Raw genomic sequence first — 20,596 nt, 5'->3', positions numbered from 1 at the left:
CTGTGCTTGTTCAAGAAGAAGTAATTCAAAATCAATTTCCACTTCTTGGTGAAGATTCAGCCGTGTGCTTCTTGAACAAGTAGTAGTACAAAATCTATTCCGTATGTTTTTTTACTAGAGTTTAACATTATGAATAATAATTGTATTGAACTAACTTGAAATAAAACTGGAATCTAAAGTAAAAGCCAATCAAGGGAACGGGGCTTCATTAGCACTTATTTTTGGAGTTTTATCCATTGTACATAACCTTGTTGAGGAGATGTAATGGCTGGTATCTTCACATTCTTCATTAATATCACCACTATCAAAGGTGGTCACATCATCAAATGCCCATTCAGTCAAGTATCTAGGCTTAGAATTGACTGTAATTACTTCCATATCTCCACAAAGCATAGCAATCACACGGGACATTGATGGCCTTGACGAGGGCAATGTCTGAGTACACAAAAGCGCTACTCCTATTAGGCTTTTTACTTCTTCTTCATTGAATTCTGACAATTTTGAGTCCACTAGCTCGAGTTGGCGGTTGTTCTCGTATAGGTGCCAAACCTGGGAATTATGCAAGAAAGATATAAGTTGTGATATCTGAGTGATTGGATCAGGAGGGGAAGTAGAAAATAAAAGCGAAGAGTGTATATATATATATATATATATATATATATGGCCTTGTTTGGTTATTTCAAATTTGTTTAACAAGTATTAGAAAATAGTAAAAATATGGTACTACAATGTCATTTATACCCAATCCAGAAGATACATCGTCTCTTCTTCCAAGCTCGAATCCGAGTTTGGCCTCCCACTAACAACCTCTAGAATCACAACGCCAAAGGCAAACACATCAGTCTTCTCTGTAAGATATCCACGCATGGCATACTCTGGTGCAAGATATCCACTACATCAATACAATAGAAGCAAAATTCATTTCAGTAATCTAATGAATGTAAAAACATAATATTTTAATAAATTTCAGGTGTTAATTAAAAGTCTTACATTGTCCCTGCAACACGAGTGCTTATGTGAGTCTTCTTATCATCATAAAGTTTGGCCAAACCAAAATCTGATATTTTAGGTATGAGATTACTATCAAGCAGAATATTACTGGCTTTCACGTCTCTATGTATAATTCGAAGCCTTGATTCCTCGTGAAGATAAGCTAGACCTCTTGCTACTCCTAAACAAATATCATAACGCGTTGCCCAATCAAGGTCCAAACTTCCTTTTCCTCCTTCGCAACAAAAGTTTAAATTGTTATTGACATGACAAATAATGCTAGGACTCCAAAGCAAAACTTAGTACTACATATATTTTGTTTGCATACCAAATAATGCTTTATCAAGGCTGTTTTTTTCCATATATTCATAAACAAGAATTCGTTGTGCTCTCTCATAACAACATCCATGAAGTTTTACTAGGTTACGATGTTGCACGATAGATATAGTAGCAATTTCTGCAACAAACTGGCTTTTGCCTTGGTGGGATGCTACAGATAATTGCTTCACAGCAATTACTCTTCCATCACTGAGTGTTCCCTATTATGTAAAAAGTTCAGCTTGAAATGGTGAGAAAAATCAGTTAACAATTGATCAATTTTATATGCTTATTATTGACCAAATACCACATCATGTCTTTATTTAATGAACCATAGAGAACAAAACTCAGAGATGGCCAGACTATTTATTGATATAAAGCCAAAAAGATTATGTTTTCAAGTTAATCTAGGACAAAAAGTAACACTAAGACCTGTATTTAGTAGTAGAAAAAACAGTTAATCTTCAAGGATAAATGTGCTAATTGCTCACACTCATTTGAAACTAAAACAATGGCTTACCTTATAAACTGATCCATATCCTCCATCTCCAAGCTTATTTGCAAAATTGAAGCCTTCTGTAGCTGTCTTTAGTTCCACATAACTAAAAGTATATGGTCTAATAGTCACGCCGAGAAGCTCTGGAAATTCAACAACAAACGTAGCTTACTATCAGGAACTTGTTTGTCTATGCAAATATGTGAAATGCTAGAAATAACAAATGCAATTGTCTAATCATGGCTTTTTAACATAGTTTTGTGCTTGAAGGGTAAGCAATTTGGTAAAAAACTAATATGACCAAGAGTTCCATATATTTAAAAAAGATGGCATAGTTCTGTTCCTATTAATTAACCCAGAATCCAAGTTCTTATCTTGTAATTCACTTAAGAACTTACGAATAGAACTCTACTTCATGAATTGAACAAGCATTAGTAAAATACATTGTTCTTTTATATGTACAATAGCTTTCTTGTACATGAGCCATGGTTTACTTGATAAGTTATGTAACTCACCTTTATATTGAAACATTTTAAAGGGATTAAGTCAGCATGTGGCCGAGATGCTAACCTAGATAAAAGACTACAACCAGATGTAGACTAACAGTAGTATTTTCATAGCTAGTAAATATGATAGATAAGACGTCAGTGATAGCAACGATATTTTGATTTACCATCATCAACAATTTGTGGCTTTTTTCTTCTTCGGACAACGAAGAAAATTGCAAGTAACAAAAATACAACCCCAACAACAGCAACAATCCCCACAATTAGGCCTGTTCTATTCTTCTCAGTGGTTTGACTTGGTCCACTTGGAGGGCTTACTTCAAAATCTGTATCATGCTCAGTAGTTAACTCAATATATACTCTAATGCAAGGAAATCAACAAAAGAGGAAAAAGGAGAAAAATAGAAGTTACTATTTCATTAACCTGCAATAGCCCTGATGGCAGAAATTAAAGGTCCATCTCCCCCTTTCCCAGCCCAAAAGAAGTGGATTTCCATGTAGTTTTTAGATACCTGAACCGTGTATTCTCTTTGAACCGCTCTTTCAAGGACTCCACCTGCTACCCTTGTTATGTCAAAGTCTTTTTCAACAAGATTTTCCTGGAATAAACATATTTAAATGTTGAAACAAAAACCAATAACAATTGAAAGGAAAGATATTGGGAAACGTATTACATTTAAGGTCATTCATCATGCTTTAACCTCAACATAAACCTATGTGATATATAGGTGAGGCGAGTTTGGCTAAAATAATCTAAATATGTAATACATACCTGAAGATATATATTGAAAACACGCCTCCCCCATTCGGTAGTGAAATCAGCTAATTCTGCAAACCGGAGAGTCACAATGTACTTTCCATTTCGAAGGCCTAAACCATAGTATCTTAAAGATGAAGCAGAGATTCGAGCACTTCGGAAAAGGCTCGACTCTTGAGTAGTAGAATTAATCTTATACTGTAAATCATTGTTGTCTCCAACATTACTAACTCCCCATCTATTTGTGTCTATCAAATAGTATGTACCTGGACCAAGAGGCTCATTGTCACTCTCATACACAATACCGTGAGATGTAATTGTTGGACCGGCACAATTAATTGCAAAGTTCGAATCTGCAAGGTAACCTCTTATCAAGGTAAAACATTAAGAATATGTATGTCTAAAAGTTTGATTTATAATATCTAGCCACTTATTATTTTACTTTTATTTAATTAGTTGTGATTATATATTTTATATTAATCATTTTTCTTTTTCAACAATGAGAAAAAGGGTATTAGAATGGTATATTAACAAATAAATAAAATATCTTTGTTAGGAGTGAATTAAAAATTGAGTAAGGATGACTAAGGAAATAATGAAGATAGGTAATATATAGGAGGGGTTTAATTGCAAAGAAAATGAAAAATCTTGGTGCCTTATATCTTAGCCAAATAGAAAGGAAAAGAGAAGAAGATAATGTCAAAATTGAGAGGGCAAGAGAAGCAATTTGAAGAAAGCTAGAATAGTCTCGAGAGATATCTTTAGATATGAATTCAATTGTACTGTATTGAATTATTTTGAATTGTGAATACATCACCTATTTATACAAAAGTTTAGCGATAAAATTAATAAGGAAACAAAATAATGTAACTACACTCAATCAGGAGATTGATTGATTGAGTGATTTTGGGTTATTAGCGTAATCTTAGTGATTAGCCACAATCATGGTATTCATATTTCATCCCCCTCAAGCTTGTGGTCATAAACCAGAAGCTTGCATAAAAAAATGCAAATGTTGGTGATTATGTCAGAGTTTGAGCTTTGGTTGTTTACCATTTGAAAATCTAACCAAGTATTTGTTTGAATTGTAGGGACAAAAAGAGGGGCCAGCTGCGTATTGTGCTAACTGAGTATCTATTTGAATTGTAGGGACAAAAAAGAGAGGCTAGCTGAGTGGAAACTGATTCAACCTGGAAGGTCTGATACCATGTCAAAATTAAGAGGGCAAGAGAGACAATTGAAGAGAGCCAAAGTATATGCCTAAGAGATATATGCTTTGATACCATGTCAGAATTCAGAGGGCAAAGAGCCAATTTGAAGAAAGTCAGAGTGGGCCCAAGAGTTATCTTTAGATGAATTCAATTGTATTGTATTAAATTATTTTGAATTGTGAATACATCACCTATTTATACAAAAGTTTAGCTATACAGTAAGGAAACAAAATAATGTAATTACACTCAGTCAGGGAATTGATTGATTGATTGAGTGATTTTGGGTGATTGCCAATCACAATAATGTAATTACACTATCAAGGAATTGATTGATTGAGTGAGTGATTTTGGGTGATTGGTGTAATCTTAGTGATTAGCCACAATCATGGCATTCATATTTCATCAAATAAGCTTTCTCTCATTCTTATAAAGAGTTAGCGATAGGTGAGAAGAAAATAAGGAAAAGAAGAGAATGAGGAGAAGGAAAGAAAAAGAGAAATAGTAGAAAAATTGGGTTGGGTTAAAATAGAGAGTCACACAAGAATTTACTAGAGCTAGACAATATTTAATTAGCTAGATTTCAGACTGACAATTGATATCAAAGTCGGTTCGCGACTCAACAATGTAATTGACGACCTCAGGAGGATGTGAGGACCATAAGGTAAAGAGTTTGTTAATCCCACGTTGCTAGCAAATGAGTTTAGTATTAAATTTATAAGGCTTAGGTCCTTATAACTAAGTAGATGCATTTTGGGTGTTTGACGGTTGTGTGAAGCCCAAAAGCAAACGCATGCAAGCCTACATCCAAATGATTAAATCCAAAGGATAATATCTATTTAGTTGGACCCTATTCAAAGCCATGAGCATAGAGATATTATGAAAATATATAATCCTTTGAAGTTGTATGAATTGATGTATTTAATAAATATTGGTGTGGACGAAGATCACATGTTTGTTATGTATGTTGTGGGTTGATGAATGGCTAAAAGAAGTGTTTTTAATAGATTATTTAAATCTAGGATGGGTGTTGAAATAGGCGTTACTTTACCTAAATTGTAACCCTAAACTCTTGAAACCACGAAATGGAGAAGTTGTACTTACAAATTCCAACACCTCGATTGCAAGGAAAATTGCGTTGGAGACAGTTCAGCCTATGCTGGAGAAAACTGAACAAAGGGGAGGAACATGGAAATCATGTTAGACAGCGGGAACTAGCTACTAAAGAACCAATTTCCATAAGTTATCCATTATTATCCATTTTCAATATAGAGAGTCTCAAGCATTTTAACAAAACACAGAATAAGAGAATTACCTGCTGTTAGAACTTTCTAGGTTGAAGTTGTTGGCCACTAAGTTACTGCACATTGCACCAATAGCATTGTGAATGTTAGTTTCATCATTGTGTAAATACTAAACTGGAAAGTATACATTTACCTAAGAAAATGTGAAATGTATAGAAAAGATGTTAAATAAATTATATGTTCAAAAAAGTTAAGGACGTACGTACAGTTGTAAATTTTGTTGTTGAATCCAAGAAGGCAGGTTGCCAGATAGATTATTGTAAGATACATCTCTAGCAACATTAGGTGAGGAGAATGTTAACTACACAATGCAGCTGCTTACAAGTATAAAATTCAGGCATTATTCAGATCACACTGTTTTTACTCAACTTCCCAATTTTTTTCCCAGGAACCCCACAAATCTAAGTAATTTACATTAATCCAGGAGAAGCTATGCACTTGAAAGTCTAGATTAAGAATGCAAGTTTAGCCTTTTGCTAGAGTGACTTTGGCTAAAAACTAGGTTTCCAGGAAAAACTCGACCTGTAACTACACCTTTTCAGTTGGTACAATTAGTTGAGCATTCTATTTTGGGAATGCTATAATGAGTTGATGCAAATATGTCAGAAGTACTTACATATTGAGAAGTTCTGGACTTTTCTTTACAGGGAGGGTACCATTTAACTGATTATTTCCAAGAAACCTGAGTACAAAAGCAACTCATGTTTCACTATAATGAGTAAACTATGGGAAGTAAAAGCCACAACAAATTAGAATTGGTAAGTTACAGATACTCCAGCGAGCTCAAACTGAAAAGCGAGATAGGAATCTGTCCACTTATGTTGTTGAAACTTAGATCTCTGAAGAAAAATTATTATAATTTACAATTACAAGACCAAGAAACTTTCTAACAACCAAAAAGTAATTGAGGTTAAAAAAAAAAAAAAGGTTAAAATAGAAAAAGGGAATAAATAACTTACATATGTTTCAATTTCTGGTTGTCACTAATGAGAGATGGAATTGAATCAGAAATTTTGTTATTCTTTAGTACTCTACATCATAGGGAACCAACAGTCATGAACAAAAAAAAGAAGAGGAAGAAAAACACAAAAGACATATGTGACATAATTCAACATATGATATTACAACTTGGACAATGTTGCCTTACAAATGCCAACAACGATGAGCTCCCATTTGATAAATCGCTTATTCTCCTACATTTTTTATTTTTCATGGCATCAAGATTGTTAGCATTGATTATTGCAATAGTAAAACATGATCAATGAAATATTTCTGGTGAACACTCACAAATCCGTTAGATTCGTCAGCTTGGAAAAGGATGATGGTATTGGCCCTTCAAAAGAGTTCCCTTGAAACCTCCTACAATATAATTTATAACAAGAAAAAAAATGAAATTCTCATTTAAAAAGCTTTAACCTAAAATAACTAAAGTAACTTAAGAGTGATTTAGCAAAAAACAGAGAGAGAAAAAGTAAATTACAATAGTGTTCTCACAATTCTTTCATATTTGACCAGTTTCCTATGAAGTCAGGGATCCTTCCTGTAAGTTCAATGTCAAAAGCCCACCTGATCACAATAAAAAGAGTTTATTTAAGACCTGATGCCAGCCATTTTTAAATTAGCAATGGATTTACGTCACATTCTTCCCTTTAAGGTGAAAAATCTTCTGTTGAATTTAAGATTCGAAAATTTTCAATTTGAGGATTAACATAATCAAGAGGTCCTTACAGTAACTCTAGGTTCTTTAGATTAGCAAAACTTGACGGAATCTCACCACTTACTCCAGAATTGTCCATACATCTGCCAAGGCAAAGAATATTTATAAATTCCATCATAAATTCAGTATCTTGACAATAAAAGCCATCACCAAGTAAACGAATTATGTGACACATGATAGTATAATCTTGTGTGAAGTAATTGAGAATTTGGTTTATGTTAAAGCTACGATTGCCAGCTGGGGTTTTCACCCTTTGCATCCTTGTACAGAATATTAGAATATTATAGAGTAGGATATGCTCAATAAAAGAAAAATGCTGCATTGAAAATGAAACCGAAAAGTCTACAAAAACTTACAATGTCTTTAATTTCGCCAAATTACCGAGTTCATGTGGCAGAGGACCAGAGAAGTTGTTTGTTCTAATATTTCTACATCCCCAAGAAGTTAGCTCTTCAGTTATATAATTGTAATGCAATTACAAAAAAAAAAAAGAGTTCGTACAGTAAATTATCAGAAGTTATATAGTTAAGAAGGGGACAGAGTTTGAGCTTACAGGTATTCTAATTCAGAAAGCATCCCAAGCTCTTTTGGAAGCTGCCCAGATAATTTAGTATCGCGAAAATCACTGATCAAAATGAAAACTAATTAGCATAAAAAGAAGGAAAATAGTATGAGTTTCAAAATTAAAATTTTATATCAGCTGCTTACAGGAATTTTAATGCAGTTAGATTGCCGATGGATGGAGAAAGTGAACCTGACAAGCGGTTTTTATTCACTTCCCTATTAAAAACAGGACAACTAAGATTAAGAACACAAAGCTCAAATCATTTTATGATGTTGATACAGTAAAATATTTTAATAACCACTCATCCTCACTCTCATGCAATGGTCTAAAATTATACACAATTGAAATAAGCATATATGAAATATACAAAACCATACAGGGAGGTGAGGAATTTCAAACTCCATAGTTCCTCTGGGATCACACCATCAAGTTCCAGATCGGAAATCGTCCTGTAATGTAAGAAAATGTAAAAGTAAGCTAGCAGCCATGAAATTAAAGAAAGGTCCTTTTGTGTACGCTAAAGAAAGAAACTTGTAACGCCAAAAATATCGAGTTCGCAAAATTTTATCTTTTTCTAGTAACTTACATCTCGACAATGTGGCAAAGAGTGCCGTTGTTGTAAGAACAATTACAGTTGATGAGAGTGTAGAAACCCTCGCCGTCAGTGACTTCTTTACTACATGGGTCTCCACTTTTATTCCATCGACTTCGTTCTGAGATACCTGCCATTTATCAAATATTGCCTTCAATGCTGCCACTGTTATCAGAAGAGAAGTAACTCAAAAAATGAGAAGAATGAAGTGAGTTACAGAGTCTGAATCTTTCGGAATTAAAATAATAAAAAGAAGCAGACCTTCATTAGGAGCTGTAGTGGCTTGAGCTTGAGTTTGAGCTACATCAAGTACGAGAAGGTCCAAGAAAATGCAACTGACATACAAGCAAACAATTGCTGAAACTGAAGCGGCTGATTTCATCAACATTATCATTACATGTATAAACCAATATTACTCTTGTTTAATACTGTTTCTTCAAGAATAATAGATGTGTAATTACAACTTAATTAATAGCTCTAATAAGACTTGGTCTTTGTCCCTGTTGAGACTTCACTAGTCAACATACAAATATATTTGGATAGTTTTGATGTTATTTTTAGCAGAAATGCTCTAACCATACAATTAAGTTATAATAAGTGATACATAAATAAAGTTATAGACTCTTATATAAAATACTAGTTATATATATATATATATATATATTGTTAAATTTTGGAAGAATATGTCAAACGTTGAATCACATGGTTTGGTTATAGAATTAATTGTCTTTATCAAGTTGTTATTTAATTCTAAAGAAGGAAACTGTGGCCAAACTAATAAAGAAATATTTCGTTTTAATACGCAACACAATCCAATCCATGCATCCAAATGGCAGCTACTTGTTAGGTCATGGTCATGACCATGATCACATACAATTAGTTATTATATGTGACATCAATGAAATCACGGAGTTACATACGAGCTTGGGCGGCCATGATATTTCTTTATTAGTTTCATAGTTAGGCCACAGTTTCCTTCTTTAGAATTAAATAACAACTTGATAAAGACACAATTAATTCTATAACCAAACCATGTGATTCAACGTTTGACATATTCTTCCAAAATTTAACAACCCCATGGCCGGCCAAGCTTGGATACCTCGAGCCCCGCAAAATTTTGATTAATGCTATATGTACTAATCAATTTGTACTAATCCAAGTATTAATATTGAAAATTTAAATTTTTTCTTTTAAGGGAATTTCAAATTTTCAATGTTAGTACTTGGATTAGGACAAAATAGTTAGTGCACAAAATATTATTGCAAAAAATTTTAAGTCATGGAAATTTTTATTTAGTTCCTATAAATTTAGTATTTTACTTTTTTAACGTTTAAACCCTATGAAAGTAACTTTCTATCGCAATGTGGCTCCTATTTTCATATTTTGACCGCCCCAGAATAAATTTTTTGGTTACGCCCTGCAGTGATGATATGACAATGCTATATAAGATGGTACATCATTTAGTATGTATACTTTTTTTATATACCTTCAGATGGAGTAGTATTAGACTAAAAGTTTAAAGATGCTTCAAACTATTATAAAATTTCCGGAGAGAATTATTTTATTTATCACAATATTTTGCTTCTAAAAATTTATTGTAATACGAAGACCAATGAAAGGTTAAAAGAGACATACACTACAATATATTTACTATATAATATGCTCAGAGACTATTAGTTTTGTCACTATAGATATAATGGTACAATTTTATTGCGACAAATTTTGTAATAGTGATTTTTGTTTAAATCTTGAAGGATATAAGCATAAACAAAATTTGTTTTAATTAAATCTGCTATTGTGATTTTATTTTCATTAAATATATAAGCATTATTTCAAAGCATGCAAAAAATAATTTTTATACAAGCTATCAACCCTCAAATTGATCATTTAGAGTGTAATATATATATATATTGATTGATTGGGAGCCATCATTTATTCTTCTATATATATTGATTGATTGGGAGCCATCATTTATTCTTCTATGTTTTGTAGTTTTAGTATTATATTTTCATCAAATAACCAAATATTTAAAGTAAAACAAAATGTTTTAATGATTATGAAAATTTAGAATAAGGTTATGAAAATTTAGGGTTAGAGTTTTTTTGTTTTTTTTTTTTGGATAATTCTAAAAATTTTATAAAAGAAGAAAGAATAATCGGAACAGCCGGGGGGACAAAAAAACCCATACAAACTAAGTGAGCAACTTGGACAGGCCCAAGAGCTCAACAAAATAAAAGAAGCCCAGCCTAACCAGGCTAAGCAAAACCTATACAGCCCAGGCCTAGATCAAAAAACAACAAAAGAACAGGCCTTAGCCCGCCAATGATAAGTGAATTGTACAATCTATACAACTAATTGACAGCTCCGTAGCCTTATATCCGATTCTGTCACCCCTTGCTCCATCAACTTGTAGAATATTTTGCCAAACTTATGATTGTCTGTGTTCACAGCAGGTGTATGTGTACACAGGTTGTCAAACTTATGAGTTTGATTTATTTCGTGTTGAGTGTGTGCCTAACTTTTCTGTGGTGCATACTTCTTTCAGATATTTACAACTTGGCGAAAGTTGTATTTGTGTACGATCTACCTAGATATTTATTTCACACTTATTATGCAGGTTTTAGGATCACCTACAGGTGTTGTAAGATCCCATTGTGGTCCTAGGGAAAAAGTTTGCTTTTTCCCAATTTGGTTGTGGTCCAAACAAAAAGAAGGATTCTTTTTTTATTTGGACAAACATGGGCAAGCTCTTTGTCTATGGCAAGAATTGTTGGGCAAGAAACTTTTTCTTGCTATTTCTCTCTAACCTTTGTGACATTCTGCTTTTGCGTTTTTGAGTTCTGAAACTTTCAGAGAATTTTCTTTTCCTCAAAGGTTCACCAAGAGTACTTATTGCACCAAATCTCTTTTTCACTCATTCCTTTTGATGACTACAGGAACGTGGTTCAGTCATTGATGTTGGAGTGTGGCTTCGGTTGGTTAAGCTTGGGTGGAGCTCAAGTGATCTTTGGGTGTAATCCCGGTGTGAAGAAGTTCCCAAAGTAACAAGACATTAAAGAATCAGAGCGTGGTATTTAGTATAATTAGAACAGGGTGTTCTCTTTGCTGTAACTAAAATCTACTTTGATCATTTTCTTGTAATGTTTGTTTACTAGTGAATTTGCTTCAATCTGGACAAGGTCCCATAGATGTAGGGTAAATAAGGTTTTAGCTAAACCATGTTTATGCTTGAGTGTTTTACATTTTCAGTTCATTATTGTTGATTTGGTTTTTGTTGTTTGTGCTTTAGAATGGGTGCCTAACCTTAGATCTAGTGTTCACCAACACTAACAAAACTTCCCAAGCCCAATCCCAGCAATGAAACCCAAAATAAGAGGCAAAGTAAATTGGGACTTGCCAATGCTTGTTGGGCTGTACCTAAAACACAAGAGGAAGGAGGACCAGCAATCATCTTTATGATGACATCCAAGAACATTGTAATGTGATAACAAGAAGAAGCTAACATCCTTAGTCTGTTGCCACCAGTCCCAGTCATCCAATGTAACACATTCTGAGCCCGAATGCACTCAATACCAGGGCAAAGAAAAATAAATAAAAAGTCTTCCGGCTGTAATTACTAGCAGCAGACCAACACCAGTGGAGAATCCTACAACCCAAAAGGCAAGGCCAAGAACTTCTCAAGATGAAACACAACACCCAGTCAACCAACACAGGTAACAAAATGCAGACTGGATCCACAGGAATATATCATTTATGTAAAAATTAAAAAATATATATAATAACAATAATAAAGTATGAGTGTATTTAGAAATTAAAGAAATGAAGATGTTTCATAAAAAAGCCCAACGTAAAAGAAGGATATGCATGCTGTAATTTATAATCAATAACCACATTAAAATTTGAGGCTCTCCCAATCAATGGAGCACGGCTTTAGTACCACGTATTGGGGGGGTTTTATCCACTGTACTTAAACTTGCTAATGAGATGTAATGGCTAGTATTATCACAACTTTCTTTAGTCGTATCATCACGAACAAAGGTTGTCACTTCATCAAATTTCCAAACAGCTGTCAAGTATCCAGGCTTCGAAGTTACTGCACTGACTTCAGTATCTCCACAAAGCATAGCAACTACACGAGACATCGATGGCCTTGATGAGTGCAATGTTTGAGTACACAAAAGAGCTACACCTATCAGGCGTTTTACCTTTTTCTCATTGAATTTTGATAATTTGAAGTCCACCAGTTCAATTTGGACAATTCTTCAATGATATGAATGATTGGATCACAAGGTAAAAAAAAAAAAAAAGTATTGGCATGCACATCAATTTTTACCCATGTAATATCTTTTAAAGGTGAGAAACTTGACTCATTTTAACTGTCGGAATTATATCATGTCTTCCAAGGACTTTAGAATTCACAATTAACATATACAGTACCTTAGTTTTATGAGACTGGCAATAATAAAATGTTCACTGGTGCTATCATCATGATGATGCAACCCAAAACACAAGGCTATAAAGCATTAATTTTACAAATCACCAAGTTCAGATGACAGAGGGCCAGAGAAGCTGTTTGTTCCCATATATAGTTGCTCTGATTTTGACAATTTACCAAGCTCAGAGGGCACAGTACCGGAGAAGTTGTTTGTTCCAATCCTCTGCAGTCCTAGAATTTAGTTCTTCAGTTATAAAATTGCAATGCAAGTACAAAGCAGAACCCATTTAGATGAATAATTAGAAGTTAAGAAGGGGACAAACTTTATGCATACAATACTACTCAGGAAGCATGCCAAGCTCGTTTGGAAGCTGCCCAGATAATGCATTAATGAAATTGAGCTAACAGACAGAAGGGTAAAAAGGGTACAAAATCTACTCCGAAATCGAGGATTTTCTTCTTCGCTGAATCGGGAGTCTAGAATAAGTGCTCGATCACATGCCTCCATTGTCATCTGGAGGACCTTTTTCTGGAAGTGGCTTACCACTTGTGGTTGAAGCTTAAACTTGGGTAGAACTCACCTTCAAAAGTTAGCTCTAGAGAGGAGGGAGTCCAACACACATATATACATCATAACAATCCACAATTGAGTAATGTGGGATAAATACAGCTTCTAAATGATAAAGTGCCCTTGGGTAGAATTATTGTATGCGTTTGGTTTAATATTTTTATCCCTATTCTGGATCCTATTTTTCAAATCGCGTTTGGTACAATATTCTCAAAATATTACCCTATTTTTTTTAATTACATTTTAACCCCATAAGGTTATTAATTTCACTAAATACCCCCTGAAAAAAAAGTTTAAAATTAACAAAAACACCCCCATCAACCCAACTTGTCAGATTCCGGCAACCACCGTCGGTGATAGCCGGAATCTGTACAACGGCCAAACTTCCGACCAGAAATGGCCGGAAGTTCACCGCTGTGGCCTTTTCCGGCCAGATCCACAACGGATCTGGCCGGAAAAGGCCAGATCTGGCCGTCAGCGACGGCCAAAGAAATGGCCGTCGTTGACGGTCAACGACGGCCAAATCTTGGCCGTCGTCGATCGAAAACGACGGCCACATCTTTGGCCGTCGCTGACGGCCAAAGATGGCCGTCGTTTGGCCTTTTCCGGCCGTCGACGGCCAAAACAAACCATAGATCTGGCCTTTTCCGGCCAGATCTACCATGGATCTAGCCGGAAAAGGCCATAACGATGTGTTACGGCACAGATCCGACAAGTCTGTGCCGTAACGAAATTTTCCGGTCAGATTCCGGCGGTGGTGGCCGGAATCTGACACTGCAGTGGTGGGGGTGTTTTTGTCATTTTACATGTTAGGGTCTTTAGTTAAATTAGTAAACCTAAGGGCTTTTTTATAAATTTTTAAAATTTACCTCGTAATACTCCCATATCCAATAACCCAATACTACCCTTAAAATCCTATCCAAAATACTAAACCAAACGCACCCATTATTATTATTATTTTTGTCATATAGAACACAATAGAGTAATTTCATTTGCCAGAGGAATTTTAATATTCATTGCCAACTCAACCTGCCTGGCACTTTTTTAAAACAACAACTTCCTATTTTATTCTTCCACTCCTGAATTCATATTCTTTGCTTCATTCATTGGAAGGTCCATTTCAAAGAGCTACCGACCAAACCAACCTCTCTGACGTTGGACTTCCCCATCATTCATTGGCTTATCCAGCATGGCAGATGGATCACACCATCCTTCGGTATTTTTGAAAATTCAAGGATAGTCCTACTTCATTTCCAAGCTGTCCCCCAATTTGCACACCCGTAATTATAATAAGACTGGTTATGTTGATGGAGGTTTGCAGAATTCTTTGCAGCCAGCAAGACAGGGCAATGGCTTGGCACTTGCATCTCTTTCTCCCATACGTTCACAACTTTACAAGCTCCATCAGAGAAAGGTGCCTATGGTTTTCTGGTGAATTTTCTTATGGGAGGAGTTTCTACTGCTGTTTCCAAGACCGCAGCTGCTCCCATTGAGCGTGTTAAGCTTTTGATTCAGAATCAGGATGAAGTGATTAAGGCTGGTAGACTGTCTGAACCATACAAGGGAATTTCTGATTGCTTTGCCAGAATTAGGAAGGATGACGGTGTCATTTCTCTTTGGAGAGGAAACACAGCTAATGTTATCAAATACTTCCCCACCCAGGCCCTGAACTTTGCGTTCAAGGATTACTTCAAGAGACTGTTTAACTTCAAGAAAGACTGAGATGGCTACTGGAAATGGTTTGCTGGGAACTTGGCATCTGGTGGGGCTGCTGGTGCTTCATCACTAAAAATTTGGAACCATTTATTATTTATCATTTGTGTAGCGAAGTGAATTCATGCCCTTTATGATTGTTTAATTTTATCAATGTAAAAACCATTCTTGATGCAATTAGATGGCAGACCGCAGATGTTTAAGAGATTATTAATGAATTATTAGGTGGAAATAAACCCTGAATTAAGNTTTTTTAAAAAAGAAGGAAAAGTAATTAAACCCTTGAAGTCAATCATTTATCTACTTGTATCATAGTATTACCGTAAATTATTATCAAAAATAAATATAGGAGTTACTAAAATCCCAAATTTTAGTAGATATCCTTTGCACAATTGGAATTCAAACGAAGATAACCAAGTTTGGGGAGTAAATTGAAAGTTTCGTTATTATATAACCAAACTGTAACGAGTTAAAAATTATGGTTAAGTATTTTAACTCCCCAATCTTTAAGATTTTTACTATGTCCCCCAAGAAATTCCCAAAACCAAGTACCAACAGTATAAGGTGACGTCGTTTTGGCTTCATACAAACTGTATATCATCCATCTCTCTCAGTCGCTCGTGGGAGCTAGCGTAAAAGCCTAAACCCCTGTTTCTCAAACAGAGCACGAGAAGGTTCTTCTTCGTCTTAACAAGAATCGAAATGGCGGCGAGAGGTGCCTTGCTGAAGTACCTGAGAGTGAACGTAAACACAGTACCTGGAAACCCTAGCACCACCGCCACCAACCTCTTCTCCCTCTCCTTCAATGCCATACGCCGCCGTTTCTCCGAGGAGGTCCGAGGCACCTTCTTAGACAAATCCGAAGTCACCGATCGCGTCCTCTCCGTTGTTAAAAACTTCCAGAAAGTTGATCCTTCCAAGGTAACAAAAATAAATAAAAAAAAAATTATTAAAAAAAAATAGAATTTGCTTATCAAGTTGTGAAATTGATACTTCCAAGTGAAGTGGTAGCATTGTTGGATTACTTAAAAGGTAAAATGTAGATTTTCAAATGGTAGTACTATTGCTTATAAAGTTTTCGAAATTGATACTTCTAAGTGAATTTTTTTACTGTCAAGATTTCAATATTTATTATTTATAAGCAGAGTGGTAGCATTATTGGATTAGTTACAAGGTAAAATGTAGATTTTTTGAAATACGATTACTGCTGTTTAATTGCATTTGCTTATGAAGTCGGGAAATTGATACTTCAAAGGTGAAATTTTTGTTAGTTGGAAGGTTTTCGATATCGACATTTTTGTGTTGAGTGTGTGGTTATGTTTCTTTATGCCATACACGTGTTGTTTGTTTTGTGGGGGTGCTGTTATGTCACAGGATTTGCTGGATTTTTAATCTGTGTATTGTTGTGAGAATAGCATTCTTTTGAACTTATGTTAGCACGATTTGGTTCTGTTAATGTTATCCATATTTAGCATACCAGTAATGTTTTTGTATTTGTACTGAGAAAATGAAAGGATATGAACTGCAATATTGATGCTATTAAGGTGATTTTGAGCTTTTGCTTCTTCTGCAGTTCACTTGTTCCGAGTTTAGAACTAATGGGGTGGTTGGTTTGGTCACTTAAGACTTAAATTGTTAGGTGAATTTTGATTTTGTGGAGTTTAGTGTTCTGTTACTAGGATATTTGAGAGAAAAAGTTTGAATCTTTTGTAATAAATTTCTTTCTTTCAAGAAAATATGTTGATTTTTTTAAGCTTGTTGTACTTTAAACGTTCTTATTGTGACCCTTTTCTGTGGCTGGTAAATAGAGGATGAGAAATTAGAGCTTGAATACTTGTAATTTGTATTTTAGAAAAAAAATAGTATGTGAGGGATAATGTTTTTTCTTAATTGATTCAATTATTTTGATGGAAATGATTTTAAAATGCTGACTCATTGAGGTAGCTTAGATCAATTTTTCAAGTAATTCACTGTGTTAAGACATGATGTGGACACTCCACTTCTCAAAATCCTGGGAGCATGTTGTACTTTTAATGCTTTTAAAACCTTGTTAAGGATATTGATGGGGTTTGAGGTTGCAACTTCCTTGTGAGTATCCCAGTGCCTCTTTGGTAGAGAAGAAAGATAATCACCTGAGGCTTGCATGACCTTCTGAACCTCATTGTTTATTTTCTTTTGATGTTTCATTACTCTATGGTTGTTTTCATAAACCCTCTTGTACTGTCAGAACTGAATTTGCTATTATGTGTAAGTGGAGAGTGTGAAACAGATCGTTTGGTTTTGGTTTGGAGAAATAAGATCTTTGGTTGTTTTATTATAAGCATAGAAGTTTATTCAGTTGACCGAACATATGGAAATGGTTGGGTAGGTAGGGAAATCGCTTGACTCTTGGGGAAGCTGCCCTCTTTTGTTGCCAAAGAATCATATTATTTGCAAGGGAGGGACAAAAGACATGCTATCTAACATTAATTTAAAGTTTTACATTAGACAGGTTGTCAGCTCTGGGAGGAAGCCTCTGTGAAACCTGAATCCTGTGAAAGGAAAATGCACCCAGTTTGTCATGAAGAATACATAAATGCATAATTTCTTGTCTGACTGGAATAATAGCAGATAATGTTGAGCGTTGAAATCTTTTTTGCATATTCCATTAAACGCTGAAGTTTTATATCAAATTTTATTTGTTTTAGATCTTTTGTGACATTAGGAGTCTTTCGAGTATTTTGTAACAGTTCCATGGAAGGGATGATGCATATTCATAATGTCTTCAGCTCAATCAATTGTTATAAGCTTTGCTAAACCTACAATCAGTAGTCATCTGGACCAAGTGAGTCTGCAAGCAGGTCTGTAACATAGTTTAAACCATATTTCCCAATATCCTTGATCAATAAGCTTACAATTCCTTGAGTTGCTCATTTGCAACACATGGATGTATGTTTTCTAATCATCGATGCTCATTTGCTTGCATAGGTGGCTCTAGCTTGTATGTTTTAGTGCAAGCACTTGTCAATTGCTTCCGTGTCATGTTAATTGACTTGATTCCCAACTTAAGTGGTGCTTTTGATGTTTGGAATAAAAAATGTAACTGCCCTGAAAGCTATTGTTTCATATCGTTGGTGTGTTTGATTTTGAAGTTCAAAATTTGGAACCATTTATGATTAGAAGATCTTGAAAATTATTGCTGAATGAATTTGGTGAGGAGTATTTTAGTTTCATGCCTTCATGTTTTACTAATGTTAATGATTATACCCCAATATGATAGCATATAGCATCAATTATTCAATGGATGTGACATACAACATTTTTAATTTTAATGCTTCATATCCATCTTATGTTATTTTTAGTATGTGGATATCACTGTTTGTTATATGTAATACGAAAATTTGCTTCATGATTTGTTTTGTATTGAACTAATTTCTTCAAATTTTGTTAACAGTGGGCTCCAATATGGTTGTCCAGTTTGATTATGAGAAAGTATGCTTGATGAATTGTGGCCCGCCAAATAGAGGGCTTAATGTCCACTGTCTTATTCCCTTTGTTTGTTCGATTATAACTCTTTTGGTTTCTGGTCACGTACTTCGGGGTTTTGACATGTGGTGCTCATGATACTTTTCCGTTTCTTTTTCTCCTTGGCCAGAAAAGCCTTGAACTTCCTTATGAAACAGCTGTTTTCTCTTCCATGAATTGTACATGCCGCTTGTTTGAGAAATCATAGTGGATTCTGGTGTTTCTCTTTTGCAGGTTACACCAAGTGCCCATTTCCAGAACGATCTTGGATTAGACAGTTTGGATACTGTGGAGGTCGTGATGGCACTCGAAGAAGAATTTGGATTCGAGATCCCAGATAACGAAGCAGACAAGATCAGTAGCATCAACCTGGCCGTTGATTTTATTGCTTCTCACCCTCAAGCCAAGTAGGGAGGAAGTTGACTCCTTGGTATTTTTGTTTTCATCATTAGAATCTTAGTATTTTCTTATGTTTCTTACAGAAATGGTATCTCCATTTTAATCTGTTTGAAAAGAATTGTTTGGAGAGTTTGCTGTGTCGGCGATGCTCACCTTTCAATTAATGGAAGGAAATTAATGGTTGAATGCCCTGAACTGAAATTGGTGACACTAGTCTTTCATTCTAATAAAAATTCATTTAGGACAATCAATTTCTGCCTTTATTGGCATGTCATTTTTGACACTCCATGACCAAACTCTAAAGGGTTATTATCCAACTCTCTAAGTGATGGTTTAATTTTATTGATACCCACTATCTTCAGAAAGTATTACATATCTTCTTATTTAAAAGGTTTTTTTTTTTTTTTTAATAATCTGGACGGGTTTGTAATACTTTCTGAAAACAATGAATGTGGATAAATTTCGGAAAATGGGTCTTGCCTGCTTGTATGCGTCTTGTTTATCTATTTGTGAATTAACCAATAATGAATTGTTACATTAGGAGTTGTGAGATTGAGTTGTGGATCTAGCATTACTCTAAAATTAAAGGAGCACTTAAAAGATTTGATGATGTTTATTGAAACTTTGAATGAATGAATCCCTTGTGAAATTTAAAGTTGGAGAGGAAATATCTTGATTTATGTATGTATATGGATCAGTTTAGGGATGTCGAAACCCAGGCCGGTTTTTGTCTGGGTCCAGACCTGGCCTGGATGTGTGAAGAATGGACCCGGACCTAGTGTAGACCCGAAGTTTGATACTCCAGTCCGGGTTGGGTTCTGGGTATGTAGACCTGATTTATTAAAATTAAATGGAAATAGATTGAATTATTGAAAAGAGCATTGCGTTCCTTAATCATTTAAATGCAATTCATATAATACGTGTATGAAAATCAAGCAAATATATAATCGAAAAAAGAAAGAAAGCAGAGATAATGAAGCCATTTAGTTTCCAGAAAATATTCTTCAATTCCCATAAGAATTATATTAAACTAGACAAGTAAATTGCAAGCAAAATGAAAAGCTATCAGTAGAAATACAAAGTAGCAAACATGATAGTAAAACATTTTTAGTGTTTACCCATAAATTTAAGAGAACACTTAGGGACTATTTGATTAATTTATTTAAGTTTTTTTTTTTATATTTTAAAATTTAATGTTTAATGTAACAACAAATCTGAACAAAATATTTAAGTTAAAATCTGATTTAAAAGAAGCAAGACCAAGAAATTAGTTAAAAAAAAAAAAAAAAAAAAACGTGATATTGATTTTGCATGGCGGTGACTGAGAATCACATGGTGGCTGCTGGGGTGATGAAGATAGTCTATGCCGTTTACTGCTTTTCGGAGGGCTGGTGATGTTAGATATTGTTTTTTACTTTTTAGAATTTATGTGAATGGTGTTACATTATGATTTGAAGGGCCAACCATTCTAACAACTCTAGGCATGGCAATGGTCCTGACCTGCTCCGTACGGGGCGGGGATTC

The 20,596-nt window shown here is 34.6% G+C and overlaps 2 protein-coding genes and 1 pseudogene across 2 annotated transcripts; 2 read left to right on the top strand and 1 right to left on the bottom strand.

Annotated features, from left to right (window-relative positions):
* On the bottom strand, nt 1-12,595 carry LOC116105272 (probable LRR receptor-like serine/threonine-protein kinase At1g56140). The gene is given in 26 exon segments (XM_031391719.1): nt 1-549; nt 742-892; nt 991-1,269; nt 1,300-1,529; nt 1,829-1,947; nt 2,478-2,636; nt 2,735-2,909; nt 3,083-3,420; nt 5,380-5,444; nt 5,591-5,635; nt 5,786-5,851; nt 6,196-6,261; nt 6,347-6,418; nt 6,539-6,608; nt 6,693-6,772; nt 6,867-6,938; nt 7,074-7,145; nt 7,308-7,379; nt 7,653-7,724; nt 7,850-7,921; nt 8,005-8,076; nt 8,239-8,310; nt 8,448-8,584; nt 8,587-8,618; nt 8,715-8,825; nt 12,391-12,595. Coding segments are annotated over 26 exon segments (3,264 nt in total). The 3' UTR covers nt 1-189.
* A 2,050-nt stretch (nt 12,596-14,645) lies between these two features.
* On the top strand, nt 14,646-15,317 carry LOC116105231 (annotated as a pseudogene).
* Nucleotides 15,318-15,773: 456 nt separating this feature from the next.
* On the top strand, nt 15,774-19,314 carry LOC116105246 (acyl carrier protein 2, mitochondrial-like). Its single transcript, XM_031391683.1, has 2 exons — nt 15,774-16,090; nt 18,908-19,314. The coding sequence occupies exons 1-2, from the start codon at nt 15,872-15,874 to the stop codon at nt 19,082-19,084; spliced, it is 396 nt and encodes a 131-aa protein (XP_031247543.1). The 5' UTR covers nt 15,774-15,871; the 3' UTR covers nt 19,085-19,314.
* Nucleotides 19,315-20,596: the final 1,282 nt, after the last annotated feature.

The sequence above is a fragment of the Pistacia vera genome, unplaced genomic scaffold (genome assembly GCF_008641045.1).
Source record: "Pistacia vera cultivar Batoury unplaced genomic scaffold, PisVer_v2 Contig496, whole genome shotgun sequence".
NCBI lineage: Eukaryota > Viridiplantae > Streptophyta > Magnoliopsida > Sapindales > Anacardiaceae > Pistacia > Pistacia vera.
The sequence above is the reverse complement of the archived record's forward strand: the minus strand, read 5'-3'. Positions and strand labels throughout refer to the sequence as shown.